At 37.2% G+C, this 20,756-nt stretch overlaps 1 protein-coding gene across 9 annotated transcripts in view; it reads left to right on the top strand.

The window, feature by feature from the left end:
• KDM6A (lysine demethylase 6A) overlaps positions 1–17,242 on the top strand; it is a 164,161-nt gene extending 146,919 nt beyond the window's left edge. For 8 of the 9 annotated variants that reach the window (XM_048493669.1, XM_048493664.1, XM_048493668.1 and 5 more), the window contains 5 exons: positions 795–982; positions 1,671–1,812; positions 12,101–12,227; positions 14,772–14,942; positions 15,713–17,242. In XM_048493669.1, coding sequence (XP_048349626.1) covers positions 795–982; positions 1,671–1,812; positions 12,101–12,227; positions 14,772–14,942; positions 15,713–15,742 — 658 coding nt within the window. In that variant the 3' untranslated portion in view covers positions 15,743–17,242. Of the gene's footprint in view, positions 1–794; positions 983–1,670; positions 1,817–12,100; positions 12,228–14,771; positions 14,943–15,712 lie in introns of those variants that run through there. The other variant, XM_048493665.1, reaches the window with a different exon arrangement.
• The last annotated feature ends 3,514 nt before the right edge of the window (positions 17,243–20,756 follow it).

The raw sequence follows: 20,756 nt of genomic DNA, 5'->3' as shown, positions 1-20,756 counted from the left end.
GTTCTTTGGACTCATATTCTGGAGACCAGTCCCCCATTGGCACAGCTGATGATGCTGTTACTGAAACTATCTGAAACCAGTTGTATACATATTTTAAAATAACTGATACTCATCCTAATAAATACCTACATTTAGCATCCAGTGCAAACATTAAAATGTAGCAGTTTAGACTGACGCCAGTAATTAAGTAAAAGGTTGCTTTCCTAAATGCTTATGATTATCTGGGAATATTATGGAGATCCTTTTGTGAATTTGAGAAGTGCTTTGATTGACTTATGTCCTGGTAGGGCCAAAGTCAGTTATGGAGGCAGTGGGGTGCTACAATGGCAAATTTGCCCTCCCTGGGACACTTACCCTAATAGAAGGGCAAATCTGTCAGCAGGTGGCCACCACAGCCTCCTGGGATGTCCTGATGCAGTGCAGTTTGCCATGTCAGCATCCCTGCGCTCCCACCACGTCTGCCAGCATAGTGGGGGCATTCCAGAGGCTTGCCAGGAGCGGAACTGATGTTAGTTGGCATCCATCCAGCATTCCCTCCCGGGACACCAGTGCCCAGCGCATGAACTTATGCCACCCTTTTGGGCGGTGTAGGTCCATTGAGCCCACTTGAGAATTTTTCGGTGGTAGGGAGGCTTTTTGTTTGTTTGTTTTTTCCCTATCCATGCTACTGAAAAGCCCTGTGGAGGTGGCAGCACTGTTCCTGGCAACCCCCGGGATTCTGGATTGGGCTGTTGATTTTTTGTTCGTAAGGTATTTGTGTTGACAGTGTCTAAACCCAGTTTTTCCTGATACAGAAACAACATGAATTTTCTTATGGGCTCCTGGTGGCCTGACTTGGAAGATCTGTATGAAGCAAATGTCCCCGTTTATAGATTTATTCAGAGACCTGGAGATTTGGTATGGATAAATGCTGGGACTGTACATTGGGTTCAGTCTATTGGTTGGTGTAACAATATCGCCTGGAATGTTGGCCCTCTTACAGGTATAGTGCTACGATTTCTTATGAGAAATGAGAAAATCAAGAACAGATTTGCTTTGTAAGGCATGGTGTTGAATTATGTGATACTAATTTGGATAATATTTAGAATAATATATCAGGTTTTCACACTAGCCCTATTTCTTAGCCACTACTTGTCCATAAAGCCCATATTGGGGTGGGGGGGGGGGGTGTCCATAAAGCCCATTCTGAGAAAGTTGGTTTTCAATAATTATCCTTAAAAATAACGATTTTAATAGAGCAAATCTGGATTTGTTTATCATCTAACTTGTACTGTAGTTAGGAGGCAATATAAAAGCATGATCTTGTCAATAGTACCTGAATTAATTAAAATGCAGATTGTGTTCTGTACAAATATATACAAATACTCCATGTTAAAATGTTACAGTTCCTTGTCCCAGTCATGATAGGAGTGTTATTCCCATAGTAATGAAACTCTTTGATACTTTAACTAGGTCTATTCTTTATTTTATAACCTTAGATATACTTTTTCTGCCATAATTTATTTTTGGTGTGGTAGATAACTGTGAAAAATTGTACCAAATAATGTACTTTGATAACTACTAACAAGTCTAATAACTAGTGTGAGAGTAAATATTTTTATTACCTGAGAACTGTGAAATTTTAAATGTTCTTTGGAGCTCTTAAAATTTATGTACATTTATTCTTGCAGTCTGTCAATATAAATTGGCTGTGGAACGGTACGAGTGGAATAAATTGCAAAGTGTAAAGTCAATAGTACCTATGGTTCACCTTTCTTGGAACATAGCCCGAAATATTAAAGTCTCTGATCCAAAGCTTTTTGAAATGATCAAGTAAGTACATTTGGTGATTGCATTGACTCTATTTTAATAGAATATGAACTCATAAGGTTAAATAGGAATCAGCTGTCCTACGTGTGGTTTGTTCATAAACCACAGCTAATCTGTCATTTGATGTCTTTTCTACCTTCGTGTGAAAACCCTGGATATTCCCTTGCATTACTGAGCTGCAGGCAAAAGCTTTATTATATATTCAGCTCACTTGCTATTAGTTGGCTGCAATAAATGGGGAGGGGGCCTAGGAGCAAACCAAATCTCCTGTTTGTTCTTGACTAATAGTTGCTGCCTGTTCCCCTACTTCTTTCTATCTGGTTGCTTCACTGCTGATTTCTTAAACTTTTTTATTCTAAAACAAAATTAGTATTTTACAGCCCTCATGCTTCTTTCTTTCTTATTCCTCCTTCCTCTCTGCCTGCAGTGCACCACCAAACTGTATTCTGAAATTAAACAGATCTTCTACAAATTCCTCTCTGTCCTGTTTTGCAATCTTATTAGATGTTCTCTTTGAAACACACTGTTCTTTAGTCAGCCATCGTTAGCTGGGAAAGGGAACAGTGAGAATAGTTGGAGGAAAGGAAAGAGGTAGTGTCCTGAGGAACCACCATCCGTAGCTGAACAGCACCTGGAACAGCATGGTTTCCAGTACTTCAGTCTATGTGTGCATCAGACTGAGTGGAGTGGGCGGTGAGATCATTCTCCTAGGATTTCAACATTCATGCATTACAACAAGCCAGATACAAGCTACATTTTAAAATCCTGGGTTAATACCACTTGCATTGAGTCACCATACTAAACTGGAGTTTAATCAAACCAGGGTTTATAAACTATGTTATTACAAACTCTGATTTACTGTGACATTTGAATGCAGCCACATAATCAGCTATTCCTATTAGTGTATGTGTTCATTTAAATTGGCTACATTATTAGCCATGACTCTGTACGTGTCTATAAATTTTGGTGACGTTGCCTATGTGTTGTGCAATGTCATTTGCTCTCATTCCTTACATACAGTGAATAAAATAAAATGAAAAAAAATGTTTACATGTAGCTGTTAGTGTTATAACAGCTTAATAACATTGATGTTGATGAGAGAAATAAAATGTTGCATTTAGTAGAATATATAAGCCCTCTAAAAGACACTATAATTAATGTGCAGCCAAGTGTAATTCTAAACGAATGGAAAAGAACAAAGAGCAATAGTGATCAGATTGATCAATAGTGATCAAATTGACTGTTGATGAAAGATATGAGTCCTGAAAGTTCTTTAAAGTATTTGGGAAGAAATTAAGGCCTTTTTAATTAGAGGTCAATGACCAGAATAATAAAAATACATTCAAGTCTTTATTAAATGTCTTTATTCATTGTCTCTTTTTGTCTCTAGAGGCAGCATGATGTGGTGGTTAGTGTCAGACTAGGATCTAGGGCAGTGATGGCGAACCTTTCAGAGACTGAGTGCCGGGAGCGGAGCAAGGGAAACTGCATCTGGGGCACGCGTGCTCCCTGTGCCCCTTCCACGCCCCCGTCCTGCCCTGGAATGCCCCCAAAATGTCCCAAAACACCCCCGCCCTGCCCCCAGAACACCCTCGCCATACCCCTGCAGGGGCGCACGCCCAGTACGTCGCACACCCCTCACCCCCTTGGCGCTATGCCACTGCTGAGTGCCCAAACTGGGGCGACAGCTTGCGTGCCCACAAAGAGGGCTCTGAGTGCCACCTCTGGCACCCGTGCCATATGTTCGCCACTACTGATCTAGGGTTAAACTCTACCATGAGCACTTGCTAGGTGATGTTGGGCAAGTCACACACTCTCAGCCTTAACCTATTCACGTATTTGGATGGAAGGCCTCCAAGAAATATCCAGGGGCATGACACAGAGGCAGGCAATGGCAAACCACCTATGAATGTCTCTTGCCTTGAAAATCCTACAGGCTCCCCATAAATGAACTTTGACTTGACAGCAAAAAAGTCTCCAGCATTAATTTACTGCTAACATATAGTAGATCAGGGGACTTCCCCACTGAAGTTGAGGTGTTGCAATTGGCCATGCTGGCAGGGGCTGATGGGAATTGTAGTTCATGAACATCTGGAGAGTCGCAGGTTGCAGACCCCTGTAGTAGATGTAACTCAGTGCAAAATGTCCAGAAGCTTAGAGACTGGAGAAAAACTTTTTTCTGTGTTTTCTTTGTAGTAGGGCAGACTGAAACGTATGCATTACTTTCTTCTAAAACCTAAATCTAACATGCCACTTTAATACCCTCAAATGCAGCTTTTACAACTGTTGTAAAGTTGCAAATATACCAAAGCAAGAGAGTGTTGCAAACTTCTGTATCCTGTCTTATCTTAGCACATTTCACTCATTCAAAGAAGAAAATGTATTTTATGGTCTTCTTTCCAGCTCTTTCTCAAATTTTCCAATGGAAGAATTAAATCCTCAGGTTTTAATGCGGTAATTTTGCGTGAATAATTGTTGTCTTGTTAGACATTTCATTAAAATGTCCCAATCTTTCTGTTGAAAAAGGGGGCGGGGTCCTTGGGATTTTTTTTTCATTGTTCCCAAGGATCTCACATTTCTAGCTGGATCTTTATTTAATAATGTACGTAATTTTGTCCTGCCACATCTGTTTAAAAAGCTCTAAAGTATGTATGTAACAAAATAATGGATGGTTCATAGTCTGAGCAAATAAAAGAGAAAATCTGCTCTCCCCCTCCCCCAATTCTCAGGAGTACTCATTCTACACTACTTTTTACTGAAACCAATGACCTCCCTTGCTGTTTTCCCCCTTCCTCCAGTATGACTCCTGTCAGAGAACACCTGTGGAATTTGAGCCTATAGGCTACTGCTTGTTTATCAGTCTTTTGTGTTTCCAAGAAAAGTGACCCTTGGCTAATAATGAGAGTTCTTTGCAGAGCACAAATTTTTCCCTTTTGTAATAGTCTGGCCTGAAGAGAAGTGAGTGTGTGGGAGAGCAAACAGGGGAAAAATGGTATATGGAAGAGTTGGAAGTGGAAATACTTGAATTGAAGAAGTGAGCAGCAATTGCTTACAATTCCTGTTGTAAGAAAAGGTGTTAGGCAGTGGAACTGACCTTTCTTGCATTCCTGTAAAGTTGTACCAGGTAGCAGCAGATTTCAAAAATAATCACTTTTGTATAATATTTGGTTTTGATGGAGGGCCAGATGAAATCTTTGTCAGCAAGGCCATGGTGGCTCTCAGCAGTCCTAGCATGATACATAGATCTTATTTGAATGTTTAAATCCTGCCTATCCTCAGGATTCAAGGCTAGTTGCCTCTACTCTGGTTTGAGCCTGAAGCACTATTGTTCTGAGAAGAAAACAGGACTTCCCCACTGAAGTTGAGGTGTTGCAATTGTCATGGCATTGATAGCATCATGGTCCTCTCAAGTAGGAGACCCAGATGTGTCTTCTGTAGAAAGCTGTCCCATGAGACATCCCAAACCTCCTGCTGGCACTTGCTAGGATTCTGTGGGTTCCTGTGACTGACATAGCGTCTCAGCCTTATCTGGGAGAGTGGTGACTTCCATCAAGCCGAAGTCCCCCCTTTCAGTGTCATGGGAAGGAAAGTAAGATCTACAAGCAAGTTGCTTAACAAAGACAAATCAAAGAATTGAAGTCCTGGAATCAAAACTCAAGAGCAACCATTTATGTTTTTGCGGAATTCCAGAAAAAATTGGAGATCTGGACTTTAAAGAATTTCAAAAATTAATACAAGTTTTTTTAAAGGTGCAAGGTGAATTCCCCAAAATTGAACAATATTAAGAATCAATTAGAAATTTGCAACCCAAAGTAAGGTGCTATGTGATCTATTAATCAACTTTATTCATTAAAAAAACAAAGGAAAAAACAAACAAATCTTTATACAACATAGGAGAAAATGTACTCACAAAACAGGGGCAAGAAATACTGATATTCCAAGACCTACCTCTTAGGATGATAAAAAAAAAAGTGGGGATGAATTTCAAAACCCGAAGTGAGTGCTGCAATAGAAACCAACAAGTTATCATTGGAAAATGCCCTTTGTTTAGAACATTTCTGATAAAATACAGAAAAATAATAACAATGACCAAGCCAAACTACTTTTACAAGAATTGTTTAGAGTCCAAAGCTCAGAATCAGAAGTTGCAGGAGCCTCATCATAAGACAAGGAAGAATCAATAAAGAAAAGAGGGGGGGGGATGAATTTAAAAGAATCCCTGTAAATTTTAGTGGATTAAACTCAACTTTTAAATGATGAAAAAAATTAATCAACTAAAAAAATAAATATATTGGGTGCCCAAAAACACATTAAAAATAACAAGAACATATATTAAACTGCAAAAAAGTAAAATATACAGCATTAGCAGAAACAATAAAAGGTTGTTGTAATATATATTAGTAACTCAAGTTTGGAAGTATTTGAAGAATTAAAAGATCAAAATGGAACATATTTGATTTTGAGGATTAGATTGACAGAAATACAAGTACTGACAGTGGAATTAGTATATGCTTCAAATATTTCTAAAACTTATTTTTTTTTTAATTTTTTACCAACCATTATTAGACTTTCTGAAAGGAGAGATGTTTTTAGGTAAAGGAGAGTTTAAGAATTGGAAGATGCCTGATAAACACTTTTATCAGGTGAAAAAGATTTTACATATTTTTCTGGTAAGCACCAATTATATTCACAAATAGACATTTGTTGGATATCAAAAATGTTAATTACAAAAGTTAGAAAAGCAGAAATCTTACCAAAGATTTTGGCAGTTTATAATCTAAAAGAACTAATCTAGAAAAATAGAAAAAGAAAGAAAGACGGTAGAGACTAAATAACACATTTATTACAAAATAGTACAGAAATGCAAGAGAGATTTGATGGATTATTTCAGCATAAATAGCACAACTGAAACTACTGTGACAACAATGGGGGGGGGGGCTAGTAAGACCTTCAACAGAGAAATTTTAATTGCAATAGCTGCTAGAAAGAAAAAAGAGAAACAAGAATCAGTTAAACAGACAAAATGAAGACATTAGAATAAGATCTAACATTATTGGCGACAACAAAAGACTGATGGAATTAAAATAACTGGCAAATCAGTTGGATTTATTAGAAGTAGAAGAAACACAAGACAGCTTCCAGAACATGTCATCTTGCTGTGGGAGTCTTTGATTTTTGCTCCCAGCTACATCCACTGAGGAGAGAAATTTCGCTGGCAAGGGTGAGTCATTATTCTCACCATCTCGCCATCCCTTTCTGGGATCTATAATATGACCGGTGGGGTTGGGAATCCCAGCAGATCCCCTAAACACTTGATTACATCAAGATCTGTGGATGAAAGCAGGCAGAAAGCCTTAAGAGGCTGCCTCCATTCCCCTCTTTTTCTTTTCTCCCCTTACTGCTATTTTGAATGGATCTTATAATTACTAGAGGAAGAGAGAGCGTCTATGCATGATTTGATAAATCTGAAAGTGAACAGTGCAAGCCTCTGCTGCAAACAAAGGGGGAGAAACTTGCAGTCTTTATTTGCTCGTGAGTAATTTTACCCGCATGAAAGAAATCTAGAAGAAAATAAGCTGTACCTTTAAGATGTGTATAAGATCCTTTTCTACTACACAAGAACCTATGTGGGGGTTTACATAGCCCCTTCTTTCTTTGATTAAACCTCCTTCTTTCTTTGATTAAACATTAGAAACAATAAAATGGTGCTGGTCTGCTGCTTTGAACTGATCTGGGATCATCAGTTTACATAGACTGTACCTGCATTTTTTTTAAATATAACTTTTATCTGGATTTTGGTTAATTTGACTATTTTGGATTTTCTACTTTTCTTTTTCCTTTTTGGTGGATTTCTTTCAGTTCTGTTTTGCTGGTGCTCTGTTTTTAGACATCTGGACCTTATTTTATTTTTTTTGACATTTCGATTTCTGGACATTTGGATCCAGACTAGAACTTGAATTTGGATTTCAACAAGCTATTGCCGTTAGGTAATTGGACAGTATTAAACATTTTGCCTCGTCATTCTTTTTTTTCCTTTTCATTCTATGGGTTTTTGATTTTTAATTTTCATTCCTATTTGCAATTTTTTCTCTTCTTTGGTGACAATTTTAAAAGGACTGCCTTCCCCTCTTTTTTCTCTTTGTTCTTACCTGCTAATAGGTAGCTAATTGAGCACTAAATCAGTATATATTAGTCTTTAATTATTTTTAACTTTGTAGTTGTTAAGTACTAATAAATATTAACAAAAATTGATTCATTACTAATTTGGTTGTATCTTTAATCCCTTTCTATATTTACCTGGTGGTTATTTGCTTACCCTACACCTATCTTTACTCAAATCATTCCTGATGTGGTGCTTTCTTCCTGTGTGTGCTATAATATCATTATCATTAAATAACTTTAATTAATCTCTATTATCAAGTTTATCAAGTCATATTTCATCACTTTATTATTATTATTTTTGTATGATTATTAGGACTTGTCTGATTTGGTAAGCAATATAAATTGTTAGAGGGGGAGGTGGGAAAATTAATTTAATGTTCAAAACCTAAAATTTAATGGTGATAGTGAGGTTGATATTTGACAAAACTGTATAATGTTATAGCAAAGCGTAAGGAGAAATAATGGCCAAGTCCAGAAAAGTTGACAAGAAGGTACCACCTGAGGAAGAAAAAAATTTAGTTTCAGCAGATACTCTTAACAAAACATTGAAGCAGGTAAAGAATTCCAATGAAGTATTAAAAAGATACTCAAAAAGAAGCTCAAGACATTTAAAAAAGAGATCACATTATCAGAACAAAATCCAAAGGAAGAATTAAAAAGTGTAAAATCAGAAGATTTTACAGGAAGTCTGTAAAATATTTTACAGAAAGTAAGAAAAAATGCAAGACAGTAGTCAAGAGTTGGCATAAAAAAGGAGAAACAATAAAAATCTGACCTTCCTCTGAAAGACCAAGAAAAGATATTGCAAAAGATGGAAGAAAAAGTGGAAGTCTTGGAAGTCCAGGGAAGAAGTAACAATGTATGGTTCAAAGGAATCAAAAAAAGAAATTTTGGAAAACTTGAGATTTAGGAGACTTTTTCAATGTGATGAAAGACTATTTAAAAATTAACAAAGAACCCCCAGAGATTGAGCAAACATATAGAATTAACTCAAGATTTGCATACAGGAATAAAGTTCTAAGAGATATTTTGGGGTAAATTACACATGATAAAAAACAAGAGATAAGATCCTCCAGAAATACTGGGAAAAGCCTCTGGTAGTAGATAAAATGGAAGTAAAAATATTTCAAGATCTTCCAAATACCTTATTGAAGAAAAAAAGTGAATTCAGCTTCTTTTGGCAACTCGTAATAAAGAGCAAAATAAAATATTATTGGAAAATACCTTTTGCACTAGAGGTCATCCTACCTCCTGGAAAGAAAATCATTTCAACATTGAAACAAGCACAACAGTTAGCTGAACATCTCACAGGTGAGAAATACCCAAAAGGTTCCTCAGAAAGTTTCAGGTGAGACAGTATCTTATCATGATGAACAGATAAAGAAGAATCAATCCACAGCCATGATTCCCAAAAAAGTAAAATAAAGTTTTTTTCAGTTAGTGTTAATGAACTGAACTGCCCCTCAAAGAGGACAAGAATTTTTAACGGAATTCAAAAACAAGATAGAGATATTGTGTACATTGTAAATTGTATACCTGAAACACATGCAAATATAGATTGTATACATGAAACACAAGCAAAGCACTCCTTGATTAATAAAAATTAGGTAATGAATGCTCAGCTTCAACTCATACAAAAAGGTGGAGTAGTCATTTACATATGAAACATAATAATTCTTGATCAAATTAAAGATTTAGATGTCAGATTTGTTATATTGAAAATCACAATGCCTGATGATCAAGTCGAATAAACAACAACAACAATAATAATATACTATTGGAAATGTATACTCACCCAATTTTTCTTTTTAAACTGTTTCAACTAGTACTGGACTTTCAAGAAGGGGAGCTAATCTTTATAAATGTGGTAATAGATACAAATAAGGACTTTTTTAAAAAGGAGGTAAACTTCCCAATAATGTATTTTTGTACATGAAATTACTGAATTTAGCAGATTCGAGGTGTGTTAAAAATCCATATGTGAGAGATTTTATGTTCTATTTGGACAAGCATCAGTCATATTCCAGAACTGATATGTGTTGGTTCTCAAAAATTTTACTTACCTATCTAGAAAAGATGAAAATAAAACCAAAGATTTATGCGGATCACATCCCAATAGAAATAGCACGGTGGACAATGAGAAAAGGAAGGAGATGGCAATTAGAAGATAATCTACTGCAAAAAGATGTAGTTAAAAATGTAAAGAAGATTAGGAGGAATTTTTCAAAGGAATATCAGACACAATGATCTGGGAAACAAGTAAAGCTGAGAGGAAAATTGATAGATAACAATAGTTTCCAAACAGAAGAAAGATAAGATGGAACCCAAAAAAAATTATAAATGGAATAAAAATTCTGGATAAACAAGGTGGATTCTGCATGGTAGAAATATAACTGGTTGATGAAATATCCTGGTTTGAGGAAATACTTTGCAGGGGTCCCTTCCCCAAAGTGGGACTGGCCCATTATATTTCCCTCAACCCAGGGTTTTTTTTAAAAATGCCAAAATCACAATGTTTTTGAAAAATCCTGGATTGAACTTGCCACTGAGTGAATGGCATGGTTGCTTAACCGCTTTATTTTTCCCACCCTGCCACCTGTTCTTCTGCCTTACATCATGTCGGTTTCATTTCTGCTGAGCTGCCAACCAGTGTGATAGCCCACCATTTCAGAAACTTCCCCCAAGCACATCGCCCCCCCTTCTTGGCAGCAACTTTGAGCACCGTTTCACCCAAATGCATACAGCAATGGATTCACAACAAATTAGCCATTATGAGCAATGGCCTTTCCTTTTATTTTTATTTTTTGAGTGCTCAGAGCACGTAGCTAAGCAGATGCAAACCTTTGGATGCGGATGATATTTCATGCATGCTTGACCAATTCTGAATTTCAAGAAAAATGGAAAATGTCCTTTAATTATATAGTTGGAAAATTAAGAAGAAAGTTAAATCAAAATAGAAGAAGAAAGATTTAGGCATAAATGCTTCACACAATAAATACATTACAAGATATGAAGTTATACTCAAAAAATGAAAATTTAAATAGATAACTCTATACAAATGGTATGAATATGAACATTGATGTTTAATGTTTGTTTTATGTATTGAAATAAAACTTTAAAAAATGGGAGGGAGAGCAGATTTACTACATGCCACAGTTAAATTTGTAGGAGTTATGGTAGTCTGGTTCCTGGGATGTGTACAGATGCCTTTTTCAGCCCTGTTCCCAGTCTGGAGGAACTCTCTGTGTCCACAACCCCCTGGACTGATGCCGCCTTGTAATATCAATGGCTCCTTTCCATAATTATTGTAATCTTAGACAGGTTTTATATGATCAGATCTTGCCGTTGGAGTTCCACTTTGTATAGGAAATTTTTGGAAGCATTTGTTAGAAATATGATTTTACCGAATGTGTGTGAAATGTTTTAATTTTTGTAATTTATGGCATTCGAATGTATTATTTACTTGTTGGAATTCACTCTGAACCTGGCTTTTGCCTGGAATGGGTAAGATAAAAATCACTTTCTTTTTCAAAAAATCGGTGGTTTTATATATATTTTTAGGTGGACGGGAATGGCTGAAACGCAGGATGCACTTCAAAAATGGATTTTCCCCCTTTAATTGTAATTTAAAAGAAACAATCGTTTTTCTTTTAAACATAGAAGGAGCCACTTTGAATATTTACAAGGCACTGGCAAGATCAGTCCAGTACTGCTATTCACAAAAAAAAACTATTTTAATTTTCAGGCCAAAAAAATCATTTTCTTCCCTTCTACACAACTGGTTTTGCATCAGTTTTAAGTTTGAATTTAAAATAGGAAGATTGAAAAATGTTTTGATAAAAATTGATGCACAAAAATATGTATTAGTGTTCCCTTAGTAGCAACTAAATTCAGTTGTAATAATGTGTTTATTGTTTTTATGCCTCTGTATGTATTTTAACTCTGCTTTAATAGTTTTCGTGATGCGTATTGGAGAGTTAATGAATGTAAAAAAGTGATTTTCTTACATGTGTTTTAAGTTAGCCAATTTGATGGCCCTTATGAGGGCAGAAAGATGAGATCTAAATTTTGTAAAATAAATAAGGAATGAATGGAAGAATTATTTTAACAGAATTCTAATATCTTCTAGGTATTGCCTGTTGAGAACTCTCAAGCAATGTCAAACTTTGAGGGAAGCTCTGATTGCTGCAGGAAAAGAGATTGTATGGCATGAGAGAACAAAGGAAGAGCCAGCTCATTATTGTAGCATATGTGAGGTTAGTAAAGAAGTAATAACCATAGTTACACACTGCATTAGGAGTAATATTACCCATGGTTAAGGCTTTAACCCAGTATGTAAAATTTGTGCAGGTAGGATGGTGATGGCTCCTAGTCTTCCTCCCCTGCAGGCAGAGAGGCAGCAGCAGCAGTTCTACCACCACCAGAGGGCTTTCCAACAACTCTATTCATCTGGCTTTTCTTCTCCTCCCCATTCACAGAAAGCATACATTTGTGATTTCTGCACAACAGAAATAAAATGTCTTGGGGATGTTTTAAAAAGCACATGGGGGAATAAGTTCTCACAGCTTTCTCTTTCAAAACATCTTCAAAACATTTTATTTCACCCTGGGATTTAAAAAAAACATGCTAGACTAGCAATCTTTTCCCCCCAACCTGGGTTGAAGATGTTTCCTGCTTGCTGAAACAAAAGCAGACCACCACCACCCCATCTTCTTTTCTGAAACAAAGGTAAGCAGAAAATGCTTTATTCCTCCTGCCCAAACCCCTTACTTTCATTTTTGCCACTCGTGCCCCCCCCCCTCCATTTTGTGTGCTGCAGCAGGGATTCTCTGAAGGATCCCCATGGAGGTTTCCTCTTCTTGCAGCTCATCCAAGCACAATTTCCATGCAAAAAGCATATGAATAAAGTTTGTTTTTCCTAGCAATCCTGCGCATGTCTCACTTTTCCTTTTTTTTCGGGGGCTGTCTGCAAATCTACAGCAACAATTAAAGAAGTGTAGTATGCATGTTTGTGTTTCAATAGCTTTGCAGACATCCCCCTGGAAACGAAAAAAAGGAAAAATGATACATGCACAGGATCACTAGGCAAACCTAACTTTATTCATCTGCTTTCTACACGGAAATTGCATGCAGATGAGCTGCAAGCAGAGAAAGCCTCCATGGAAAACCTTCACCAAATGGCAGAGGCACAGAAAATCTCTGCAGCAGCACACAGAATGGCGGGCACAACTGTGAACTGACAAGAGCTCTGTACAGCAGGCAGGAAAAAAGATCCATTTTGGTTGGCTGTTTTTAGCAGGCTATCCAATGTTTATTTCTGCTGTGTGGAAGTCACCATTGTCTGTGCAAGGGAAGGCAATACTCCTTTGCTTGAGGGGTATTTAACCCTCTTCATATTTTTGGGGTCACATTTTTCTGCAAACTTGGGTGAGTTCTCTCCAGGTCTGCAGAAGAATACCCCTTATCTGAACCTGGTCCCATTCTTGGGGTATGTAGATCTGTATGGGTGATTGAAGGATTGGTGCTTTTACTGTCATTCCAAAGTGTTCACCTTGTCCTTTTCCCAAGTCTGTTTCAACTATTTCTGCTATATTACTTTCCCCTAAATGTAGTCAGTTAAGTGGAAATGAGTGGTTTCTCACTATAGTCCACTGTTCACGACCAGCATGCAGGGGAAATAGAAAGTACAGTAATAGTAGCTACTGCAGCTGAATGAGCAAGAAGTTAAGGGGGAATATTTTGGTAATTGTGACTAAAATGCCTTCTTGCTGTGGATATATCAATAGGTGTAGATGGTAGCCCTTTGGAAATTCTAATGAAAACAAACTGCTAGCATCCTGTGTACCACATAGTTTTCAACTTAAATATAATAAAGAAGAAAAGCCTAGCTTATTGGTACCAAGAAGTTCCTAGCTTGATTTGGAACTGGGCTTGTAAAACAGCTGTTTTCTAAACAGAAAGACCTCCAGCAAGCCCCTCATTGTATTCATTATAACTAATGGAGAGATTCTGCTCCAGTTCAGATTGCATTCTGAACCAGAGAAGAACTCTGGGATCATAATGCTTGCCTCAGACTACAAGTGAACATTATAAGCCATGAGAGTAGGTACACCATGCCAGGTAAAAAAAGACTTCAGCACCAGTACTTGTGACCTACGATGAAATTATATTCTCTGTATTGTAATGCTATTATTGGTGTGTAGATTTCCTTGAGTACGTGATCAGTTTGGCTGTTTTTAAATTATTATTATTTATGTTTTTATTTAAATTGATACTGCTTCTTTGCATCAGCATATTCCTGCCTTCCATGGTAGCATACTTTATCCCAAGTAAAATATTTATGAATTGAAAATTTAACATTTGCTCTGCATTTAAAATATGTAACAAGGTAGTGATGTGGAACATCAGTTTTAAAAGAAGCATTGCTCCAGAGGCCAAGAGGCCAAGAAGAGTGCTCTTTCATTTGGTACCCATGGTACCCATCATTCATCTCTTCAGTAATTCTGCAGTTCTTTCCTCTTGCCTTCCTGGTTCTGAAATTCTAAACTGTAAGGAAGTGGTAGCACATACCTTTGTGACTAGCATACAAAACTGTTTCTAAGTTGTTATTTGATATCAAGAAATAGTTTGCATGTTGTCACTATAAATTGTGTAATGCGAGCAATAGTATATACAAAGGTGGTCCTCTTTATTACCCACAAAATATATGTAATGCCATTTATAGCACCAAGTTCAGCCTGCTGTGATTTCTCTAACTTCCCATGCTACATGACTTTTTGTTTCTTTTCTGTGTTGAACAGGTGGAAGTCTTCAATCTGCTTTATGTCACAAATGAGAGTAATTCTCGGAAAACTTACATTGTACATTGCCTAGACTGTGCACGAAAGATAACCGGGAACCTGGAAAACTTTGTGGTGCTAGAACAGTACAAAATGGAGGACCTGATGCAAGTCTATGACCAATTTACATTAGTAAGTGAAGTCAGTAAACGGGTAGAGAATTTCTCCGAGGCAGAAATATGTTTCTACATAAGAATGCCTTGAAAATATATTGGTTGACTAAGACTTGCACAATTATATCTTCAGTTTTTTAACAGGAAAAAAAACTGTCCAGTAGACAGTCTTCTACTGTATATTATTAATCATAATCAAATGTAATAAATAATAATACACCACCCTGGGCCCTTCAGGTGAGGGCGATATACAAATGTAAATAATAATAATAATAATAATAATAATAATAATTATTATTATTATTATTATTATTATTATTATTATTATTATTATTATTATTAGATTAGCAGATAAAACAAGCATGGGATTTAAGAAGAATAATAGGAGATAGAGAATAATCTAGAAATCTCACTCCTCAAAATCTTTCCCTCTACTATTCTCAGGGGTTTGAGCAAGGTAGTTTTTCATGTTCTTCCTGCATTTCCTCTTCATACATGCAGTTCTGTCTATGAAATACCATGCTTATTTTAAAAGATGAATTCAAAAGCTTTAACTTAGGTTTTCTTACTGTGGTGGCATGCAACCCTAACCCTGTCCACAGATCTGTGATTTGGTGGGATTGGAATGTGTTTATGTGTATTTGGCCTCTTTGAATATAGCATCTAGGAACATAAGTGGTTGGAATATAGATAGGGAATTTCTGGGTTATGAAACTGGTTGCCCTCAGACGTGGTAGTTATGTGTTCAATTAATATGACTGAAGTAAATGATTTTCTCTCTCTTTTTAGGCGCCTCCATTGCCATCATCTTCATCTTGACATTTTCCACAGACATTTACATAAAAACTTTTCTGATATTCAGGAAGTGACCCAGTTCTGCACCACTGATTTTTGTAGCGATCCCATAAGGCTGCTGGCTGAAAGCTGTGTCTATGCAACCTTCCAAGTGCGGAGTGTCAACCAACTGGACAGGAGAGAGCACAGCTCCTACTCCAGAATTTGAAATACAGAAAGTTCATTCAGCTGAATTTTTAAAAAAATCCACGTTTTGTATATATCTGACAAAACTGGCAACATTATACAAACTACTGACTTGAAGACCACCTCTTTTGTATTTCTCTGTTTCTGGGCTGATGGGTTGGTTTTCTTTTCTTTTCTTTTTTCTTTCCTTCAGAGTTTCTCTTGGAAAAGTACTAGCATAGCTGGTCATTTCTTTGTAAGGTAGTTAGAATTTTAAGTCTTTCTTTGGGCTACACTTTTTTTAATGTGAAAGGATAGGTGATACTTTTTTACGGCTTTTGTTATTCTGTCTTGTTTTGAAACCATGATGGTTACTTTTTTGTTTCCTAAATAAAATTTTAAAAAATTAACAGCCAAGTCACAAAGATAAATGGGTTGCACATAGACTAAAGAATAAACTTCAGATTTGTGATTTTGTTTCTAATCTTGATGTAAATTTACACTATTTATAAATACATATTTATTGCTTGAAAATATTTGTGAATGGAATGCTGTTATTTTTTCCAGATTACCTGCCATTGAAATTTTAAGGAGTTCTGTAATTTCAAGCACTACTCCAATTACATTTTCTATATGTAAATAAAACTGCTTAGCATTGTACAGAAACTTTTATTAAAATTGTTTAATGTTTAAAGTTTTTGTATTGTTTGAGTTTTAAAAAGAATTTATGTACAGTGCCCAGTTTTTGTTGATTTTTTTGAATCTGGTTATATATATATATTTTATATATACTCTTGTGCGTGTGTATATATATAATATATATAGAAAACAGAATATAAATATATGTATAAAGAATTAGAGCCTAAATTTTTCTCGTTTTAAGTTTTACATCTATGGTAGATTTGAGGTGTCTACTGTAAAGTATTGCTTACAAAAGTATGATTATTTTTTAAAAAAATATATGGTATGTATCATCAAGTCATGGTATGTCCTTCAGACTGGTTTATTGTTAAATTGCACTTCTTGCAATTACAGGCAAATAGCTGATGCCAAATTGTAATAGTAAGAAATGAGAGATAGCATGGTTAACTGCTTCACAAGAAGTATGATATCTTTTTGATAGCCTTTTTAAAATTTAGCCACCTTGAAATTTATGGAGCACTGATAAAGGAAAGTTTGAGTTTGAGACTGATATCTCAGAACACAACCAAAACAAGATTTGTACATTCCCGTTGTTTCTTTTAATAAGTGTCAGGCTAAGTTGTATTAAGTACATATGCTATATTTCTTCTTAATTTTGTAAATCAAATTAATTGATAACTTTTTAAAGCATTAAAGTCCTTGAGGACATCATATTTGTTTGCAGTTTAAGATAATTATAGCATTTTATTTATTAAGTTTCTCCCATTCTTTCTTAATTGTTACTTCGAAGCACATTAAATCTGAATCCAAAATGGATTAGTTTACTGATTCATAAAATTATACACTGAATGAACCAATACTTGCAATTTCCTTAAGTGTGGTATCGTATTTGATATTGTCAAAACAAAGCATCAACATTGTTCAATTAGCAGATTTAAAAGTGTACAAGAAACAGTTTCCTTTTCTTCAGTAGCAGATGGGACTAAAGGAAGAGTGACAGAAAGGAGGAAATATTTCCTAAAATCAGCTTTTAGCTAGTTTACTCATCTTAATATTTGAAATCCAAATGCTATTATGTGCTATTATCAGTCAGGAGAATTGTGGAAGAAAAGGACTTAGGCATCCTGCGCGTTACATTGGTTGGAACAGACGTTAACTTACCCAACTGAAATTTAGTTTTACTTTTCTAGATTGTTGGCATAGGAGAGAGGTAAACCATTTAACTTCAAGATGCCCAAGGGCAGGGCTATCGTTGGAGACAGGGAGACTTCTTAATGAATGCTTACCTCAGCACTCTTCACTTTGCAGAGGGCTCTCCTCATGTTTCTCTGTTTACACATGAAGAGGCAGCCCAGTGCCTGCCCCACCCTGTCTCAGCCGGCCTCTCCTTTTGCTGCTTCTCTTAACTCTCCCATCAACAACCTTAAAGACATAGATCTTAGAATCATAGAGTTGGAAGAGACCACAAGGGCCATCAAGTCCAACCCCCTGCCATGCAGGAACACACAATCAAAGCACTCCCAACATATGATCATTCAGCCTCTATTAAAAAACCTCCAAAGAAGGCAGTGAATTCCATTGTTGAACAGCCCTAACAGTAAGAAAGTTCTTCCTAATGTTTAGGTAGAATCTCTTCCGGCATGTTGAATCCATTACTCCATTTCCTAGTCTCTGAGGTAGCAGAAAACAAGATTGCTCCCTCTTCAACATGACATCCCTTCAAATATTTAAACATAGCTATCATGTCTCCCCGTAACCTTCTCTTCTCCAGACTAAATATCCCTAGCTCACTCACTCTTCGTAGAGCATGGATTCCAGACCCTTTACCATTTTGGTTGCCATCCTCTGGACCCGTTCCAGCTTGTCAATATCCTTCTTGAATTGCAGTGCCCAGAACTGAACACAGTACTCAAAGTGAGGTCTGATCAATGCAAAGTAGAGTGGTACAATTACTTTTTGTGCGTTTCTTTGTTTCTGCCTAAGTGTAGAATCTTACATTTATCTCTGTTGAAATTCATTTTGTTATTTTTGGTCCAGCTCTCTAATCTGTTTAGATCATTTTGAATCCTGCCCCTGGTTTCCAGGGTATTAGCAGCCCCTTCTAATTTGGTATCATCTGCAAATTTGCTTAACATGCCCTCTATGTCATTATCCAAGTCACTGATAAAAAATATTGAATAGTACTGGGCCCAGAACACAACCCTGTGGCACTCCACTACTCACTTTTCTCCAGGATGAAAAATGAGCCGTTGATGAGCACTCTTTGTGTTTGGCCAGTCAACTAGTTATGAATCCATCTAACAGTTGCATTGTCTAGTCCACATCTTTCCAGGTTACTCGCTAGACTATCATGGGGCACTTAGTCAAAGGCCTTACTAAAATCAAGGTATGCTACATCCACAGCATTCCCTCTATCTACCAAATTTGTCACTCTATCAAAAAAACATACAATTATTCTGGCATGAATTGTTTTTGAGAAACCCATGTTAATTTTCAGTAATTGCACTATTCCCTTCCAAGTGCTTACAGACTTTAATGATCTGCTCTTTAATGATCTGCTCTAGAATCTTTTCTGGTATTGATGTCAGGCTGATTGGGCAGCAGTTGTTTGGGTCCTCTTTTTTCCCCTTTTTGAAGATGGGGACAACATTAGCTCTCCTCCAGTCCACTGGGACTTCTCCTGCTCTCTAGGTGTTCTCAAAGATTATAACAAGCAGTTCTGAGATTACTTCTGCCAGTGCTTTTAATACCCTGGGAGGCAGTTCACCAGGCCCTGGATTCATTGAAAGTATTCACTCAGTTCTCTCTATAACCTTCAGTCTATTCTCTCTAGTACTAGGTGAACTTCCCACTTGAGTATTGTCTCCCTCCCCCACTTCACTCAGTTTAAAGCCCTCCGATAAGGTTTGTCAATCTCCTAGCAAAAATGCTCTTCCCTACAGCAGTGAGGTGTAACCCATCCCTTGCTAGTAGTTCCTCTTCATGAAACCACAGACCATGGTCCAAAAAGCCAAAACGTTCCTGGCGGCCCCACCTGCAAAGCCAGTTATTCTTCTTTCTCCACTGTTCTTCTTTCCCGTGTGGGCCCATGTTTTTCAACTGGAAGTAGAGATGAAATGACAACCTGTGCATCCAGTTCCTTCAGCTTCCTTTCGAGAGCCTCAAAATCCTTTCTGATGTCTCAAGAGCTATGTCTAACAGTGTCATTTGTTCCAACATAGATTAAAAGTAAGGAATAACGGTCAGTGGGCTTGACAAGTCTTCTCAGCCCCTCTGTGACATCATGGATTTTTGCCCCAGGGAGACAGCACACCTCTCGATACATCTTGTCAGGCCTGCAAGTTGCTGCTTCTGTCCCCCTTAGCAGAGAGTCCCCTACTGCCACAACATGTCTCCTCTGGGGTTTTGCAGGTGACACTTTCTGGATTGAACCTTCTGTCACTTGTGCATTTTATGAGTCTTCTCTTCCTGTGCCTGTGCCTTATCCTTATCGAGAAGGGAGAGAACCTCAAAACGATTCTGTAGTTTCAAATTCACAGACTGCTCCCTGATCATTCTATGGGTTACATTTCTCCAATTGCCTACCTCCTCTGAGAACTGCCATCCTCCTCAGAGATGTCCCCAGTGCATTCTTCATCCAGTTCCGTCTGCTCCATTCTGTCCAGGAAAGTCTCATTCTTCTTAATGTGCTGAAGTGTAGATATTTGTGTTTCAAGCTGCTTGCACTTACTGCAGGTGTAGCTACCCATATTCTCTGGCAGGAAAAAAAAAATTCCACAGCTGTTGCAGGTGACAGCAGGGGATGACCCATATTTAGGTGTCTTAAATTCTGCAGACAGATTTCTGGGCCTCCTTCAAAAGTTCCCTTCTACATTTGACCACTCACAATCCAAGTTAGCCTTGCTTCTTTGTAGCCCAGCCCTGTTGACTGAGCTCCAAACTGTGACCTAAGAATTGAATACTTTTGCCCCTAGTCACTACCTTATGTTTTGCTATCTCCTCGAAGATGGGTCCTTATTGGCAAGATGTGAGTGCCATAGGCACACGCCACTGCTTCTGAGCAAATCAAAGAGTGAATGCCAGCTAGTGGCAGTTGATTCAAATTGGTTGAGTGATTAAACGGAATCCCCACCTCTCAACAACAGAAGCGTATTTAGGGAAAATGTAACCTAGTGCAAAATCTGGGTCCCTGCTCCATATGGGTGGTCCCCCTCCCCCACCACGACCAAGC

The sequence above is a fragment of the Sphaerodactylus townsendi genome, linkage group LG04 (assembly GCF_021028975.2).
Source record: "Sphaerodactylus townsendi isolate TG3544 linkage group LG04, MPM_Stown_v2.3, whole genome shotgun sequence".
Taxonomy (NCBI): domain Eukaryota; kingdom Metazoa; phylum Chordata; class Lepidosauria; order Squamata; family Sphaerodactylidae; genus Sphaerodactylus; species Sphaerodactylus townsendi.
The sequence above is the reverse complement of the archived record's forward strand: the minus strand, read 5'-3'. Positions and strand labels throughout refer to the sequence as shown.